At 59.3% G+C, this 18,878-nt stretch overlaps 1 protein-coding gene across 1 annotated transcript; it reads left to right on the top strand.

Annotated features, from left to right (window-relative positions):
- Window positions 1–320: 320 nt before the first annotated feature.
- On the top strand, window positions 321–11,018 carry MAPK8IP2 (mitogen-activated protein kinase 8 interacting protein 2). Its single transcript, XM_059187415.1, has 12 exons — window positions 321–635; window positions 1,623–1,728; window positions 3,425–3,718; window positions 3,869–3,962; window positions 4,061–5,293; window positions 5,622–5,697; window positions 5,831–6,003; window positions 6,097–6,206; window positions 6,927–7,031; window positions 7,164–7,234; window positions 9,831–9,929; window positions 10,278–11,018. Exons 1-12 carry the CDS (start codon window positions 571–573, stop codon window positions 10,348–10,350), a joined length of 2,499 nt encoding a protein of 832 aa, XP_059043398.1. The 5' UTR covers window positions 321–570; the 3' UTR covers window positions 10,351–11,018.
- Window positions 11,019–18,878: the final 7,860 nt, after the last annotated feature.

Consider the following 18,878-nt stretch of genomic DNA (forward strand, 5'->3'; position numbering starts at 1 on the left):
CGCAGCTCCGGGCGGCGCCCGCCCTTCCACGAGCCCCTCCCCCTCCCAGCGAACCAGTGGTCCGTGGACCCGGACCGTGGCCGTCCTCCGACGTCCCCCCGCAGCTTTCAAACCGAAGGCTCTCCCTCTCCGCCCGCCCCCCCCCCCCCGCCCCGCAGACCCTCCTGTACACGAACTGATCTCGCCCCCACCCTGCCGCCAACCCGCTTTTCACCTCCCCACCCCCCGGAAAAACCAAAGCCGACCGTTCCCGAACCAGAGCCTCTCCGTCAAACCATCTTCTCTCCTCCAACCAGCTTCCCCGCCAGCCCCCTCCCTCCCTCCGCTGTCCCCTCCCTCCGCTCCCGGATCCTCCCTCTCCTCTCCCCTCCCCTGCGGCGCCGCCGCTCGCCTGCCGCGGTGTCCTGGCAGGGTGTCGAGGTGTGTCGGCGGGCGGGGTGTTGCAGGGCGTGTCACGAGGTGACTCGGGGAGGGCTGAAGACCGAGAGAGGGAGCGACGAAGGGCGAGCGGGGCCGTCGCTCCGCGCACCCCTCCCCCCGCCGCAGTCGGCAGGCCTTTCCCCGGAGAAGATGGCGGATCGGGCGGAGATGTTTTCTCTTTCCACCTTTCATTCGCTGTCGCCGCCAGGCTGCAGGTACGCACTCGGGCGCCCCGGGCTTTGGCAGGCCCTTATCTTCCCGCAACCCCCTCCCCGACCCAGTCCCCAGCCTCCTCCGACCCGGCCCTGCCACCCCACCCCCATCGCCTTTGGGGACCCAAGCCCCAGTCTCCTCTCTGTTCCCAAGGCCTCTGACTCCTGCTCCCCATCCTCCTTCCCTGCAGGGTCTCTAATTTTGTCCTATTCTCGTCCCCCCTTTCCAGCCCTAATGACACCCCCCCCCCATCCCGCTGGGATCCAGTGCCGCACCCAGCCTGGGCAGCTGACCCATCAAGGGTGGAGGACCTGGGCTGAGCCTCTGACCCGGCAGCCTGTGTGGGCAGGACACTGAGCCACCTTCTGTGTCCTTTTGGCCTTGTTGGGCCTGTCTTTGGTAAAGGCCTGTCTTGGCCTGTAGGGCTCAGGGAGGGAGAGAGTTGAAATCAAGCCTGGAGCCCTTGGGGGAAGGGGCTGAGGTGGAGAGAGGATTGGATCCCTGGGTGTAGACCTGTCTCGGGCAGGAGCGGGGAGACAAAGTGGCTAGTAGACTCTGTTCGCTGAGCAGGCCTACCTGCCCCCCCCCCCCCCCCCAGCTGCCGCTGCAGCTTCAGCTCTCCCTCCCCCAACTCTGCTCAGCCGACTCCTCTGAGGCTGAAGCTGTGACCCAGGGGGGCAGGGAGCAGGGAGGAGAGGCTGCTGGCTCTCCGAGAGAGAGGAGGAGTGGGAGGAGGGTGGAGGGGAAAGAGGCTCCTCTGGTCATGGCTCAGATTGTGGGGGAAATCTGTTGAAGAGCACAGCCTGGGGCTCAAGGTGATGGCAGTATGCGGCTCTGGGAGTTGGGTTTTCTGGAGACCATTGGGCCTAGCAGCTGGGGGGGGGGGGGGTCCCTCCATAGGGCCAGCATCCAGGCAGGGAGGGAGTCCAGAGTTTATGGCTCTCTAGGGAGCCCTGTCGTTGCTCTCTGACCATGGTCTCCTCTCCCAGGCCTCCCCAGGACATAAGCCTGGAAGAATTTGATGATGAGGACCTGTCTGAGATCACCGATGACTGTGGCCTGGGCCTCAGCTATGATTCGGACCACTGCGAGAAGGTGGGCAAGGGGCTGGGGGACTGGAAGCCTTTCGAGGGAGAGCTCTGTTTACTGTTCACTTGGAGTTTTCGTGTGGGTCTGAGCTCAGCCTTGAAATAAGAAACCCTCTGATTGTCTCCTCCCTGTGGGCCTCCTGGCTCAGGGTCTTCCTGATATCAAACCTTTCTTTTTTCAGACTGTACACCCTCCACAGAGGGCTGTCCTCAGCATTCCTCTCCTGGCCCCTGTCACTGGGCTAGCTTGGGGGAGGGGAGGTATGCCTTCAGTCCTCAGACCATGTTTTAGGAAGACCCCGCCCCTTCCTGCTGTCTCCCTCCCAGCCCTGTCCCCACCTCTCCTGCCTCCTCTGCCTTGTGTCTCCACCCCTGGTATCTTTTCTCTCCCCATCTCCGGCTTCTTCTCCACCCCCTCCCTGTCTCTCCATGTTTCTGTTTTCATTCATTCAAGAACATTTCTGAGGAACCGCCATGTGGCAAGTACTGGGGATTCCGGGTGTGTGGAAGGAGAATGGGGCAAGTGTTGCCCTTGTCCTTGGGAGCTTGTAAGTCAGTAGGGGAGAAAGACATGTCAGAGGCACTGGCTGGCTGGCTGAATATCAAGGACTGAGTTCCAAGGAATGGGAGCACACTAGGGGCAATGAAAGGGGTGGGAACCCAACAGACACTGAGGCCTTCCGGGAGACTTTCCAGGGGAAATGGCACCCAACCTTGCCCTTGGGGAAGACTGGATGGAGCTGGGTGGATAAGGGAGGCGGGGATTTGCTGGCAAAGCGATCAAGTGTGTCAAAGGCCCTGAGGTTGGTGCAGGCTTGGTGAATCCTGGGTTGTCTTCATGCACTCCAATGAGTATCTGTAGGCTAAGTCCTGTTCTCAAGGTGGGATATCTTGGTACACAATATGGACATGGGCCTGTCTGGTGGAGCTTGCAGCCTGCGGGGGGGAGGGGGGTGCAGCAGAATACAGGGATTGTGAATTGGGTTAAAATGCCATGAAGGAAGGAGTGCTGGTGTCAGATGTGATGGGCTTTGGAGATAACATAGGGTGGCATGTGGATTGAAGCTACCCTGAGAAGATCTGTTCCTTAAGCTTAGGAGTTTGAGCTCTTACCAAGAACAGGAATGATCTTTTTGTATCTTAAGCAGATTTTTAAAAAAAATTATTTTATTTATTTATTTGAGAGAGAGAAAGAGAGAGAATGAGCATGAGAGGAGAGAGATCAGCGGGAAAAGCAGACTCCCTGCTGAGAAGGGAGTCCGATGCGGGACTCGATCCCAGGACTCCAGGATCATGACCTGAGCCGAAGGCAGTCGCGTAACCAACTGAGCCACCCAGGTGCCCCTTAAGCAGATTTTTAAAAGAAGGTTTTTTTTGTTTATTCATCTTAGAGAGACAGCAAGTGAGAGCATGAGCAGGGGGAGGGGCAGAGGGAGCGGGAGAAGCAGACTCCCCACTGAGCTGAAAGCCTGGGACAGACACATGGATCATGACCCCCGAGGAAGGTACACTCTTAACTGACTGAACCATCCAGGTGCCCCCTAAGCAGATTTTTAAAAAAACTGCTCAGTTGGTGGGGAGCAGAGTGAACTGGAGTCTTCTCTTCCTTAATTCATAGCTTCTGCTTTCCCCTGTCCTGGGATTTGGAACCCCAAGTCACTGTTGAGCTCTGGCCCAGCTCTGCCTGTCCCCCCTTCTTGCAGGACAGTCTCTCCCTAGGACGCTCGGAGCAGCCGCACCCCATCTGCTCCTTCCAGGATGACTTCCAGGAGTTTGAGATGATCGATGACAATGAAGAGGAGGAGGAGGAAGAGGAGGAGGATGAGGAGGAGGAAGAGGAGGAGGAGGAAGAGGAGGAAGGTGAAGGGGAGGGCAAGGAGGCAGGAGGCCCTGTGTCGGAGGCCCCTGCCCCAGAGACCCTGATCCCTTCCCCCTCCGTGGATGAACCCCACAAGAACCGGCCCACCACTCTCCATCTGACTACGCTGGGAGCTCAGGTGAGCATCCAGACCCACCCACAACATCCTGGAGTTAACCTGGGTTTTTAGCATCTGGGACTCTGCTGCCCATGGCAGCCTGTCCTACCCCTGAAAGCTGGAGACCCCCCTCAGCGCTGCTTTCTTATGGCTCTCCCACCCCACCCCCAGGACTCCCTGAACAACAATGGAGGCTTTGCCCCAGTGCCTCCAGCTTCCTGGCAGGAGACAGTGCTGCGCTCCCCTCCCCAAGAGCCCCTCAGAGGTGAGCAGAGTGGTGGTGCTGGTGGTGGGGTCAGAGCAGGCAAGGGGAAGAGGAAGGGGGCCGAGTGGGCTTGCTGATACATAATCCCTGCTCTGCAGAGTCGCCGGCGTCCCTCCAGCCCGCAGACGCCAGCCCGTGCGGGGCGCAGTCCCCTGTGCGCCTGGGTTGCGATTGTGAAGGGAACCGACCGGCCGCGGGTGCCCCTGCGCCCTGTGGAGCCTCGCCCTCTTCGGATCCTGGCATCGAGGCCGACCTGGGAAGCCGCTCCAGCGGGGGCCGAGGTGGCCGGCGCAGCAGCCAGGAGCTGTCCTCGCCGGGCTCCGACTCGGAGGACGCGGGGGGTGCGCGCCTGGGGCGCATGATTTCGTCCATCTCAGAGACGGAGCTGGAGCTGAGCAGCGACGGCGGCAGCAGCAGCAGCGGCCGTTCCTCGCACCTCACCAACTCCATCGAGGAGGCCTCATCGCCTGCCTCCGAGCCTGAGCCCGAGCCCGAGCCTGAGGCCCCCTGTGAGCCCCCGCGTCGCCCCGCCTTCCTGCCCGTGGGCCCCGACGACACCAACAGCGAGTACGAATCAGGGTCCGAGTCTGAGCCCGACCTCAGCGAGGACGCCGACTCGCCCTGGCTGCTCAGCAACCTCGTGAGCCGCATGATCTCCGAGGGCTCCTCGCCCATCCGCTGCCCCGGCCAGTGCCTGTCTCCCGCGTCCCGTCCTTCCGGGGAGGCCGCGTCGCCCGCCGACGGGGCCACCGAGGGCTCGGAGGCGCCTGCAGGGCGGGGCGGCGTGGAGCTGGTGGACATGGAGACGCTGTGCGGGCCGCCACCCCCGGCGCCCTCCGCCCCTCGGCCCGGCCCCGCCCAGCCCGGGCCCTGCCTCTTCCTCAGCAACCCCACGCGCGACACCATCACGCCGTTGTGGGCTGCTGCAGGCCGCAGCGCCCGGCCGGGCCGCTCCTGTTCCGCCGCCTGCTCCGAGGAGGACGATGAGGATGAAGAGGACGAGGGCGACGCCGATGACAAGGTGGGCCCCCCTGGCGGCAGGGGCGTGGGCCCCGCCGCGCCGCTGGACGCCTCGCTGGTGTACGACGCGGTCAAGTACACGCTGGTGGTGGACGAGCACACGCAGCTGGAGCTGGTCAGCCTGCGGCGCTGCGCGGGCCTGGGGGACGACGGCTCGGAGGATAGCGGTGGCGAGGCCAGCGAGGAGGAGACGGCGGCCGCATTGCTGGGTGGTGGTCAGGGCCCGGAGGACGCCTCTCCGGACAGCCCTGACCTCACCTTCTCTAAAAAGTTCCTCAACGTCTTTGTCAACAGCACATCTCGTTCTTCGAGTGAGTGGGAGGTGGGGCAAGGGGGATGGTCCCCAGCGGGCCCCGGGTAGCCCGAGAGTCCGAGGGTGGTCAGGGCTAGGCGCTGCCCTCTTACCCAGGACCATGTGCCTGCAGCATTCCCCAGGCCCCCTGCACAGGGTGCGCAGCGGAATGGGGAGAGCTCTTCTGCCTCCGGCCCTTGATGGGCAGGGTCTCCGTCCCTCTGGGACTCGGGACAGCTTCCACCAGACTGCTGAGGGGTGCATCGGGGAGGAACTCAGCTAGGCCTTCCAGTACTTTCCTTCCTCTGCCTCCTCAGTGTCTGTCTCTCCCTGTGTCTGTGTCTCAGGCACCGAGTCCTTTGGTCTTTTTTCCTGCTTGGTCAATGGGGAGGAGAAAGAGCAAACCCACCGGGCTGTCTTCAGGTACAGCCTTTCCCTGCTTGCTGTCCGTGATCCCCCAGCCTTGGTCCACAGACACTGTGGGACTGGGGTGGACACCACCCACTGGGTCTCCTCCCTCCCCCCCAGTGACCTCCCACCTCCCACCGGACCTCAGGTTCATCCCTCGCCATCCGGACGAGCTGGAGCTGGATGTGGACGACCCGGTGCTGGTGGAAGCCGAGGAGGATGACTTCTGGTTTCGCGGTTTCAACATGCGCACAGGGGAGCGTGGGGTCTTCCCTGCCTTCTACGCCCATGCGGTACCTGGCCCTGCCAAGGACCTGCTAGGTGAGGGCCCATCCCCAAGGGGTAGCTTGTCACCCGGGCTTCACCGCCCTCTCCGCCTGCTCTGGGCCCCTGGTGACGCCTCCCTCTCCCCAGGGAGCAAGCGGAGTCCCTGCTGGGTGGAGCGCTTCGACGTGCAGTTCCTGGGTTCTGTAGAGGTGCCCTGTCACCAGGGCAACGGCATCCTGTGTGCAGCCATGCAGAAGGTCAGTCCGGGGTCATCAGCCCCCCTCAACCCCATGGGCTGGCCCAGCCTCTGGAGGACCCGGGCCTCTGGCCGCCGAGGGTTCTGATGGTGCCTTGGGAGCCTCGGGCAGAGATCCCAGCTCTGACTAGGGTCTGGGCACACAGGCCTGGGGCAGAGCTTGGCAGGTCTCTCCCTCCCTCAAACCCTCAGCGGAACTCGGCGTGCTCTGCCGCCTGCTCTGCCCTTGCAGCTTGGTCGCCTGAAGTAGGGCCCCCACCGTCCCCCCAGCTCCACCCTTCCTGCAGTCCGTCTTCCTTTCGTCTGTAAATCAAGACCGACTCTCACACATCCTTTCCTGGGAGTCGTCTGCTCACTGGCTCCTTCACTCGGTAGACGTTTAGTGAGCCTGCCCGTCTGCTGGTCCTGTGGTCGAGTGGGGAAGCAGCAGAGGATCAGGACGGCTCTGTTGCCGAGCACTCCCATCCAGCCCACAGGGATGGACACCGAGGAGGCCAGGGCTGGGGGGCCGTGGTCATGTCTGGAGGAGCAGAAGGGAGTGGCAGGCTTAGTGCAAACAGGTGGCGAGCTGGGCCTGAGCCCGAGGAGTGGCTGAGACCACCAGTTCCCATCTTCGAGGGTTAGAGCCGAGTCTTCATCCGTAATGTGAAATGTTGCACCCAGGGGAGAGAAAGACACCCTTGCAGGGCCCTGAGGCCCTCTGCCCCCAACTTCTTCCCAGATTGCTACTGCCCGGAAGCTGACCGTCCACCTGCGTCCTCCTGCCTCCTGTGACCTCGAGATTTCCCTTCGGGGGGTGAAACTGAGTCTGAGCGGAGGCCCTGAGGTGGGAGTGCTGGGGCCTGAGGCCTGGGGGCGGCTGGGCATGGGTTAAGGCAGGAGGGGCCACTGGAGGGATATCTGGCAGACGCCCCAGGCCCCGCGGCTAACTGGGCATGCTCGGCCGTCTCTGCTCTAGTTCCAGCACTGCAGTCACTTCTTCCAGATGAAGAACATCTCCTTCTGTGGCTGCCATCCCCGCAACAGCTGGTAAGGGCCTCACCCCCCGAGTCCCCACAAGCCCTGAGCGTTGCCTGGATACAAGCCCCCCTCCCCCACGCTGACTGCCCCACCTGCACCCACATGGCACCCAGTCTGCCCTGGGTGCAGGAGACTGGGTTCAGGCAAGCTCTCATCTGGTCTGGGTGGGGAAACAGAGACACAGGCAAGTATATGCTTGAAGCACCTGTTGGGGTCTGGCAGAAGTCTGTGTGGGGCTGTAGAGACCTGTAGAGAGTGGGGTGAGTTCTCCTGGGGCTCAGGAAGGGCACTGAGGTCCACTCTGCAAGCCTTGGAAGATAAGTCACGGGGTGGGTCTTGGCAGGGAGCCAGCTGAGCTAAGGCTGTGGGTGAGGGGCGCCAGGTGTCTTGGGGGGCAGCTCGGATGAGGCTGGAGAGACACCAGGAGTACTGGGATCTGTCACAGAGCTTGTACTCAGTCCCTTCTGCAGTGTTGTCATGGGGTGACCAGGTGGCCGAGCTGGTCCTGGCTGCCCTGTGGACGGATGGCCCCGTGTGTTCCTGCCAGAGGCCAGGTGCTGCCGAGGCTGTGCAGGGACAGTGTGCTGGGGGCACTTAGGAGGTGGAACAGGCAGGCCCAAGGTTGATGGGATGTAGAGGCTGGCCTGGAGGGAGAACCAAGGGTGATGTGCCTCCTGGGTGATGGGCAGAGAGTGACCCTTACACCTGGAGAAGGAGTGTGGAGTGAGTAGGCCCGACGTGCTGGGCATGTGGCACTCGGGTGCAGATGCAGTGCCGTCAGACCGGCCATCTGGAGTGGGAGGGAGACGCGGAGGGAAGAGAATCAGCTGGGAGCAGGTGGGTTACTGTGGTGGAGGCCAACTAGACAGGCGGTGTGAGAAGGGACAGCAGGGGGGCAGCGAGAGGACCAGAGCGGTAACCGGCTTGGGTGAGTGCACAGGCTTCCTGCCCAGCCCGGCTCCTGCCTGCTCTTCCCGGTGTCCTCGATGAAGGAAACAGGATGTCACCAGAAAGAAAGGGCCAACCAGAGGCTCGAAAAGACTTGGTGGGCTATGGGGGGAGCCGGTCATCAAGGGCAGGTTAGATGTAGGAGGGACGTGGGGACCGGAGCTGAGGCTTGTCACGGATCTGCGGTCCAGCACTTGTATCATTTGGGCATTTCTGTGGTAACGAGGGTGGGGAGAAGGGCTGTGTCTGCTGCCTGGGGCATGGGGTCAAGCCTCAGCAGGGTCAGAGCCGAACAGGGCAGCTCTGGTACTGCAAGGACTGGTCTGCATGAGGCCCGGGTAGGCAGTGGGCTGAGAACGGCTCTGGCAGGGGGCGGACAACAGAGAATCAGGCCTGGTTGCTTGAACACGGACCCAAGTGCAAGCCCATGAGAGAAAGGTGATCAGACCGGTGGGTCAGGATGGAGGGGAGGCCGTGGGGGGAGCGGATGGGACCAAGGAACTACTGTCCTGGCCCAGACCTTCCTAGTATTTGTCACTTCAGAACTCAGCCCAGTCTCTCACATAAGGAGGCGCTAACGAAATAGTGTTAGGTGAACCCTTAACGCCTCTCTTCGTGAAGCAGGCAGCGATGAGGGTTGTGCTGGACTTGCAGGACCTGGATGAGGCTGGAGTATGTGGCCTATAAGGTCCCACACCGGCTGTGTGTCCTTGAGCAAATTTCTGACCATCTCTGGGCCTCAACTCTGTCCTCTAGAGACAGTAGATCAGGGCACCTACTTCACAGGGCTGTTGGGAGGGGTATGTGGGTTAGTAGTACTAATAGTAGTAGTATTAGTAGTCATAGTACTAGTAGTACTAGTAGTTGTGCCTGGGGCTTGGTAAGCGACATCTGAGTGTTGGTGACCATAGGTGTGATTGTTTGACCACGGCGTTTGAGACAAGGCTGTCATAGATACACGAGCATGGCGTCTTGGCAGTGTCTCTGCCATGTGGATTCCCATGCTGTGGAACCACAGACCCAAGTCCAGTTGCTGTGGACTGGAGCAGCCACCGTCAGGGGAGTCTTCGGGTCTTCTGCTGCACTGCTCTAACAGGCCCTCCCTCCAGACCAGGTTTTGTTAATGTCTTAGACGAGCAGGACGGGGCAGACTCAGGAGAGGGCTGAATGAGACTGAGCTGGGGAAGTGACCCCAGCCGGTGACCGAGCCAGGGTGGGAGCTTTTTCTCCATGAGGGTTTAGCAGATTGGGGCCAATGCCCAGCCCAGCTCAGAGCTCAGATCATGGCTGTAGAGGTGGCGGGAGCAGCCGTGGGGCTGGGCTTGGGCGACTCGCACCAAGAAGGCGGGAACGAGCCCCCACCCTGTGGCCTAGGGGCAGGCTTCGGGTGGGGGGCCCTCCCTGTCCCAGAGAAATTCACACAGGTCACTCACCCCTTGTAGGTGCCTCGCACCGTGCTTGGACTGGACCCCAAAAAGGCGCCTTCAGACCTTTAATCTGTGGGACTCACACCTTTCCCATCCCTCCTCTGTCCCTGAGCCCTCTGTTCCTGACTCTTGTCTCTGGGTCCCTGGGGGCCGGTGGGGAGGACCCAGCGGTGTGGTGTGGGTTGGTGCTCTGACGCCCCCCACCCACACCAACCCCCCCTCCCCCGCAGCTATTTCGGCTTCATCACCAAACACCCTCTGCTGAGCCGCTTCGCCTGCCACGTCTTCGTCTCCCAGGAGTCCATGAGGCCCGTGGCCCAGAGCGTGGGGTGAGTGGGGTGGGGAGTGCCCGGGTGGGAGCTCAGGGCTGGGAAGACGGGCAGGAGGTGGGGCCTGGGAGCAGACAGGGTGGGGAGGAGAGTGTGGGTGGGAGGGAGGGGGACCGAGGGTCCGGAGTGGGTGGCAAGCACATTTGAAGACTTGGGGCAGGAGGGGTGTTCTTGGGACGGGAGGGACACAGTTCCCCGAGCGTGTGCTCAGCAGGCCCCAGGGCGGAGGAGTGGGGTCTGGGGATGAGGGGCGCGCCCTGGGGGTGAGGAGGGAGAGCTGCGGGCGGGGGGCAGGGGCGGCTTGGGGGGGGCCCCGCATGGCTGGTAGACCCTCTCCCTGCCCCCCAGCCGCGCCTTCCTGGAGTACTACCAGCAGCACCTGGAGTACGCCTGCCCCACAGAGGACATCTATCTGGAGTAGCCGCCCGCCGCCCTCCTGCTGCAGGGGCCGCCGGGCTGGGCGCCTCTCCAGAAGCCACCGCGGCTTTGGCAAGAACTGGATTGGGGGCGCGTGGGAACCGACGTCGGGGAGTTTCCTCCGTGCTCCCCAGGGGCCGCAGGAGAGAGGAGTCCTCTCCACTTTCCCTCTGACCCGTTCTTTCTCTCTGTGTCCCCCTCTTCCGCCCCTTGATCTCCTCCTAGCTCCTTGTTTCTGTCTCTGCCCCTCTCTGTGCCTGCAAACCCTCGCCCTCTGCTCTTTACTTGGGGTCAGAACTGGGAGGGTCGTAGAGGAAGCCGAGACTCGAGGTGGCTGGTGGCACCAGGCTCCCAGGCCACCCCCTCCTGCCCCTCCCCTGTGATTTATAAAGGAATTTTAATTTTTATAGTGAATCTCAAAGGATTACCCCATCCTTGACCACAGGGATAAAGAGAGGAACCCCCATACTGCCCCACATGGAGCTCGGGGGAAGCAGGGAAGGGCCCCCCAGAAGGGCCCTGGGGGAGATTAGAGGTAGCTCTTGATGCTAACCCCGAGCCCGCAGATGCTGGGAGGGGGTGCGCACCCCGGCCCTGGCCACACCAGCGTCCGCTTTGCCGCTGCAAACACTCCCTGCAGTCTAGCGCCTCAATAAACTCTGCTTGGTGTGACACTGGCTGTTTCTGGTGGGGGGCCCAGCTCGGGGGCCGGGGGTCCAGGAGCTACCCTTGCCTGTGTTGGAACCGTGAGAAGATTTAGCCCTGCAGTGCTCTCCGAGGTCATGCCACAGGCTCCCTGGGGATTGTCCCAAGATGTACTTGATCTGTGTGCATCTCAGTAGGGTCACTGAGGCGAGAGAGGAGAGGCTGTGGTCACTCTCAGTGTTCCTTCCGGAACGGCTGGGGAGCCGGTCGGGCTCAGATCAGCGTGTGCGTGTGCTCATGGGTGTTTATGCACGCGTGTGAGTGAGAAAGAAGGGGTTAGTCTGCTCAGATCTTAAAAGATTCTCCACAGAAAGCCAGAAGAGAGGAGGTGGCTCTTTTTCCTGATGCCTCTAGGTGGTTGTAGGGACTGTCTAACAGAGAACGGGATTTGCTGGCTCTGGGGCCCCAGGGGAGCCCTGGCTTTCGGGTGCTGAGGTCAGTGTGGTGGGCCTTTCTGAGGGCCTTTCTGGGTCCTCCCTGCGGAGCCTGGGACCAGTGCAGCCCTGGGAAGACCACAGGTAAAGGTTATGAAATGTGAGCAAAAGGACAGATTCACTACATATGAATTTTAAACTACTATCTATAAAAATCACACGCCTCTCCACAAATTGAGTTGATAAATGCCCCAGACCTTTGGCACGTGGACAGCCCCAGCAGCAGAACGGGGACCTGGACCAGTCTTAATGGACGCGCAGCTGGTAAGCCGGCACGCCGGAACCTTCCAAGGCTGCTGTCAAGAACACGAAGCAGAATGTCTGTGAAGACTTTGCTACTGACTGAAGCTGGAAGAGGCAGAGAGCGCTCCGTGTGTCTGTTTGAGACGTGCACCCCTCTGCGCCTGGCAGGGAGCCTGGGCCTCGGACCCCTCTGCTGTGTCACCGTCGGGACCCAGCGCCCACCAGCTCCCTCTGCTCTGCCTTCGCTGTCAGGCAGGAGTTCTTCACGCTGTGCCACGGCCCTCGTCCGTCTCGGGAAGTCACCACATGCCTGCTCGCACCCCCACATCAGCGCCTCCGGCTCCCCCGGGTTCTCTGCATCATTAACGTTGCCCCGCAGCTGGCCCTTCAGCTCAGCTGCTGGACAAGCCCCAGTCCCTTTCCCTGGAACAGCTCCCTCTCAGTAGGACCCTTCCCATATCGCTCACCTTCCTTCCACCTCTTTGACCTTGCTTGTGCCTCCCTCTCGTCCCCTTTCCAACTGCTCCTTGGATCCTAGGGTTTCCTCCAGCTCAGCTGTCTTGCAGACCCCGTCCCTGGCTCCATCCTGGGTCCTCCCTGGCTTCTTGGCTCAGTTGTCTGCGTGCGTTGACTCACCACCCCCAGCTGACCTCCAGGCCACTCCTTCCACCAGTCAGGGGGCCTGTGCTTTGCAAAGTTTCAAGATTGTAATGACGCTGCTGTGAGCCCTGAGGTGCAGAGGGCCTGAGCGGCTCTGAGGGGCCACGACGTTTCAGACACACGTGAGCCTTCCCTGCCTGCTCCTGTTCAGCGATGCTCTGGGTTTTCCGGTTTCTTCTCCAGCGTCTCAACTGGAGTTGCCCTAGATCCCCATGGCTGCCACCTCCATCCCTACCCCGTCACTCCTATGTCTGCCCCTTCACACACACAGCCCTCCCGTCAAACCACCTTGATTTTCCTACGTCTTTGTGCATCAAAAGCCTCCTCCAGGAACCCGGCCTCAGCCTGCGTCCGGGAACCCACTTGCCCCCCATGTCCAAGAACCCACCTGGCCCTGCAGCCAGATGAGTTTTTATTTTTATTTATTTTTTAAAGATTTTATTTATTTATTTGACAGAGAAAGATCACAAGTAGGCAGGCAGAGAGAGAGCAGGAAGCAGGCTCCCTGCTGAGCGGAGAGCCCAATGCGGGACTCGATCCCAGGACCCTGAGATCATGACCTGAGCCGAAGGCAGCGGTTTAGCCCACTGAGCCACCCAGGTGCCCCCTAGATGAGTTTTTAAACAGAAACTGGAGCAGGCACTCTCTCTCTCTCTTTTTTTAAATTTAATTTGATTTTTTTTCAGTGTTCCAGGAGTCATTGTGTATGCACCACACCCAGGGCTCCATGCAATCTGTGCCCTCCTTAAAACCCACCAGCAGACTCACCCAACCCCCCCACCCCCGCCCCTCCAAAACTCTCAGAGTTTTTTTCTCAGAGTCCACAGTCTCTCATGGTTCCTCTCATGGTTCCTCTCCCCCTCTGATTTCCCCCAACTCCCTTCTCTTCTCCGTCTCCCCATGTCCTCCGTGTTATTCCTTATGCTCCACAAGTAAGTGAGACCATATGATAACTGACTCTCTTGGGCACTGTCCCTCTTAAACTCCACAGTGGCTCCCCACAGTGGCTCCCCACTGGGTCGGCTGGTCCCTGCCCCTCTCAAGAACCCCCTCCCTCCACCCTATTTCTGCCCTAGAACCTCTGAGCACCCCAAGGGCAGCCGCTGTCCTCTGTGTGTTGCTGGGTGGCCTATCCTCCTCCTGGTCGCTGGGGGGCTGGAGCCCGGGAGCTGGGTAACCCTAACCCTGGCAGAGGCTGTGGGAGACGAGCCCGAGAGAGCAGGGGTGCAGCTGCTGCCCTCGCCCTGGAGCTCAGTGCAGGGCTTGGGCACATGTATTGATGCCTGCCAACCCCCCCATGGACGTGAGCAAGTCTCTAGCATCAGGACTCTGATCTCCGCAGACCTGGCTAAGGAGAGAATTCCTGAATTAAAACGTCTATACACATTCTTGTTTAAAATATTGAAAGAGTAAAAATAATCCAAATTTTGACCAACTAAAGGTATATTGACTTAATTGAAATATTGGACAGATATGAAGAAAAGTAATATGGAAAACAGTCATGCTATTATGAGGAAATGTGCAGGCCCTGCGCTAGACACTAGGTGAGCATGAAGAAGGCCGGCAGCCTTTGTTCCCCAGCTGTTCTCCTGCACGAACATCTCTTCATCCTTACCTGTACTGTAGGTGCCCGTGAGAGACCCCCCAAATGCAAATAGAAACATCCCCAGAAAAACCAAGAATTAAAAAAATTGCATTATTTAACTGCAAGCAAAAAAAGGTTATTTGACCACAAGAAAAGTACCCAACTGAGGACTCTGGTGAGACATGCACAAACTTGCCCTCCGGACAGGCTGAGAGCAGAGCTCGGGCAAGTCGGTGCTCATCACCATTCTCATAAACACTATACAAAATAGAATTTGTCTTTTTAAAGTTTTGTCTTTTCCATTATAAAGAGCTCATGGTCATTGTGGGAATTTTGGGAGGGGCAGAAAATGGGAGGTAAAAAAAAAAAAATTCTTATAGCAACTCAAAGACCACTCTTACTGATGTTTTGGTGTATTTTTTTCCAGTCTCCTTTCTATACATGGGTTTTTATTGTATTTTGTCTGCAACCAGAGAGAGATCGGGGGATCCAATGAAGAATTTAAGGCAAGACAATGAAAGCAAAGCAGCCTGCACCACTGTGAAGTGAGCCGCGTGTGATGTAAGATGGCCTTCACACCTGAGTCTCTAGTTCTGAAACACAGACCAACAAATGCATGATCAGAAATGTTAGAAACAAAACAGCCAGAAAAAGGAGGAAAAAATAGACCCGAAAATCAACTTAGTAAGCTTATTATTATACACACTGGATTCTGTATTTTACATGTAGAGAACACCATTCTCTTTGGATGTCTGTGAAAACAGACATCTTCAACACTAGACCATGGAACAGGTGTGACTCCAAGCTTTCGGCTCTAGGCGGGTCTAGACCAGACAGGGCAGGAGGAGTCAAGCAGTCGTGGCTGCTGGAAGGCTTCTGGGAGGACAAGAGGCTCCTCCTTGAGGTCCTGTGACATGGGTGCTTGGCCTTTGTCCTGAGTGCTGCCATTCCTGGGCTCAGCACTGTGCTCAGTCTCCTGCCGGAGGAAGGCCAAGGGCGGAGCGCCAGGCTGCCGGTCTTGCCGAAGACCCACAGGGTGCTGCAGTGAGGCGTGTGTAGGAGAGAGGCAGGGGGAGGAGACACCAGTGTGAAGGCCAAACTCAAGGCTCCCTTAACCATCACTGGAAGGATGAGAAACGGGAATATTTACCTGCTGGCTCCTGGCCCCCACAGGTGGGGGGCTGCCCCAGGAGTGCGCACCTTCTGCCCTTCAGAGCCGCTCATAGGTGGGTTGAGAGCAGAGCAAAGAAGCCCTCTGAGGGTCGTCCAGCCACAGCTGAGGCCAGCAGTCCTGTCCCCAACTTTGGATCCTTGAAAGCCCAGCGGTATTTCTGACCTCCTCAGGAGAGGCCCCGAGGGCAAAACCCATGACCAGGGAGCATGCGGGAAGACCCTCCTGCACTCCCAAGCAGGGATCCAAGGCTGCCCCCAGGATGCAGAAGTAAGTGGCCCCCTCTGAAGAGAGGCTATGAGGGAACAGCCTCGGTGCTGAGCAGAGCAGGTACCAGGCTCCTCACCACTCCTCAGGTGGAAACCACTGCAGTGAGCTGGCTGGTTTGCAGGTGTGGACAGGTGTGGTGGAAACCGTGCAGGCGTGAAGGCCAGGATTGATGCAGCACGGGGGCTCTCCCGGAATGCATCCTCACCCCCACCACCTGGGTCCTGTTCTACAGAGTTGGTGTACAAGCCAGCAGACAGGTCCTGTCTGACACCCAGGTGCCCGTCCTGAGGGAGCACCCACTGAACCCAAAGTCAGCCACACTGAGTCCTGCTCCCTCAGACCTGCGAATCAAGTCCTTGTATGCACAGAGCTCGGCAGAGACGAGGACTAAACAATCTACCTAAAAGCTGTCTCAACCATCATTTGAGTTGATGGCAAAAAGGGGAACCTGGATTTTATTATTTATTTCCTTTGCATAGATTTGGGGGCAGTTGGCCCCTGGCACCTGTGCAAAGCCCCCGTGACCCGGAACCCCACGCAGGGCCCGGTGGGGACCTTGCCACTCCTTGGCCTTTACCTACACAGGACATGCTGACCCTGGACGGCACAACCCACCTGCTCTCCTGGGGGGGGGGGGTCCTGCATGAGGTTGGCCTGTACCTGCGGTCAGCGGAAGGGGCACGGAGGAGGCTCCTGGGAAGGGCAGCAGAGGAGTGGGTGCAGCACCACCGGTCACCGGGACACGCCTTGTCCTTGCTTGGGACTCCACGTAGGGACTGGCCTGTGCGGCTCACGCGGGGAGGCAGCTCAGGGAGGTGACTTGCCCAGCAGGGTACGAAGAAGGAGGTCGTGCTCTTCAGACATGACACCCACCCCAAGGGTGGCAGCACGGGCACAGGTGGTTCCCCAGGGCTGTGCCTTGTGTCCACCCCAAACGGCACATTACATGGAGCCTCTGGCAGGGACCATTCCTGTCCCCGCCAGTCCACTTTTTAAAAATTTTATTTATTTATTTATTTGATGGAGAGACCGAGAGAACACAAGCAGACAGAAGAGCAGAGGGAGAAGCAGACTTCCGGCTGAGCGGGAAGCCTGATGTGGGGCTCGATTCCAGGACCCCAGAGTCATGACACTTAACTGAGTCACACAGGTGCCCCTGTCTCTAACCAAAGGAAATTTAGTGGGACGGTGCTGAGGACTCCTAGGGTGGAAGAGAAGGCATGACAAGTGTGCCCCAGAGGGTCAGTGGCTGCCTCTAGAGTCGATGGGCCGCTCCTGCCCCCAATCTGGCCCAGCTCTGCTGTAAGAAGCCCCTTCTTCTGTTCTGTGGGTCCCCCCCCCACCTGGAGATCCACATCCGGGTGATGGCCAGCTGCTAGACCAACGGCCCCTCCCTCCAGGTCTCACTGGGCAGTGGGTGCTCCTGGGCAGGGCAGGCTCCAGCCCCATGTGGTTCTAGTGTTTGCCAAATGATGAGATGTTTCCACTCCTGCTGGGGAGTCCGGGGCCAGGCCACCTTCCCACAACTGCTCTCTCTAGGGCCCTAGCTGCCTGTCAGCTCGGAGGGCACCCCAGACCCCTCTTTCTCCCTTGGGTCCCTTTCTTCTGAGAACACCTGGAGAGAGAGACTCAGCTCTCCCTCCTTGCTTGGGGGTGTTGGGGGGTGTTGGGCTGCTAGCAAAATACCGTTTGTGCCGCAGTGTGGGGAGGGGCTGTCACACCTTGGCCCTTGTGGCTGCGACGGTTCACAGGGACCTTCACACACAGGAGCTGCGGAGGCTGACAGGGAGGCATCTCTTTTGTGGCTCACCCCTGCACCCGGCCAGGGGTCAAGGTGAATGGACCATCAGACCCCAGAAAGGCGGTGTTGGGGTGCAGCAAGGAAAGGTTACACCTGCGTTAGTGCTGTGGTGACGCGATCTACAAGAGCATGGAGAACTCGGCTGGGATTGCAGGCATTGCCTGGGCTGCTCTGAAAAATACATGTACTTTCCTAAGTAAAAACATTCAGGCAAGAGGCAAATATAAGCTTTACTCTGTGAAAACATCCCCTTTGCTCCCCCTTCTGGTCACTTGGGGGACAGGTGAGCAGGTGCCCAAGGTGGGGGTGGTCGGGGGAGGGGTCCTCAGCAGGTGCTGCTCACCTGCTGCCACTCCCGCTGCTCCGGACCTCGCCTCTTTCTTCCCAACGCACCTGGAGGGACACCACAGCCCCGCTGTGTTTGTTCCGTCCATTGCAAGCAGAGAGAGCCCCTTCCAGAGGAGACCCAGCTGCCGGAGGACGTTGCTCCGTAGGAATGGAAAGCTACCGGTCTGGTGAATGGTGACTCTTATGCTCACAGGGAAAGGGGCTTTTTTTTTTTTTTTTTTTTAAATCAACAGCAGCTAAGAAGGGAAGAGCAGGGATACCGTAGACAGCATTCAGGACCACCTCGAGTGTGTGTGCTCACACATATGAGCTAGTATGTGTCTCTCCGTACGCTTGTGTGTGTTTGCACATGTGCACAAGTGACTGGACGGGGAGCAGCTAGAACGCCGAGACAAGCATTTCTGCTGCAAAACCATCCCAGCAAGGGGCACCTGGATGGCTCAGTGGGTTGAGCCTTTGCCTTTAGCTCAGGTCATGGTCCCGGGGTCCTGGGATCAAGCCCTGCATTGGGCTCTCTGCTCTGCAGGGAGCCTGCTTCCTCCTCTCTCTCTGCCTGCCTCTCTGCCTACTTGTGATCTCTGTCAAATAAATAAATAAAATCTTAAACGAAACAAAACCACCATCCCAGCAAGACCACCAGTGGGCTGGGAGGGTGACAGTCTGCTTCTCCCCAAACCTTGGCTGCAGTGGGTGGGTCTCAGCGTAGCCAACAGGGGAACGTCCCTGATGTGCTCAGTGACCTGGATCCCCACTCCCCCCGCGGTGGATCCCCACTCCCCCCGCGGTTATGCTCCTAAAGGACCCACACTCCTCGTTTGTGGCACGTAGCGCAAAATTCTCATTTCTCTTCAAGTATACAATACAGATGTGACAACCTAAGTGTGTAGCTTTACTGCTTTGTACATACGTACACAGTTTCCACCCTCCAGTACCCCTAGTGTCCCTTCTCAGGTAATAGCCATATGTCCCCCACACCCACCCAGGTGGAAGGGGCCCTATTGTGCCCGAATCCCACCTTCCAGAGATCTCAGGGCTGACGCCCATACCCTTCACTAGACAAGAAGTGCCCTGGGAACAGGGAGGGGTTCCCTCTGGTGATCTGGGCCTCAGCATCACACACAGCCCTCTGTGTGGAGCGAACTTCAGCCAAGTGGGTGGCGGGCCCAAAGCAGCCCCTGCCTTTATGGGTGTTAGCGCTGGTGTGGTTCTTGCCGAGCACTTGGGTATCTGGCGGACATGCACAGACAGTGGGCCTGCTTTAGTTCCTCAGGCCTCCCTCTGGAACCAAGGCCCCTTGAGGTGACTGTGTCCCACC

This window comes from Mustela lutreola, chromosome 8, assembly GCF_030435805.1.
Source record: "Mustela lutreola isolate mMusLut2 chromosome 8, mMusLut2.pri, whole genome shotgun sequence".
NCBI lineage: Eukaryota > Metazoa > Chordata > Mammalia > Carnivora > Mustelidae > Mustela > Mustela lutreola.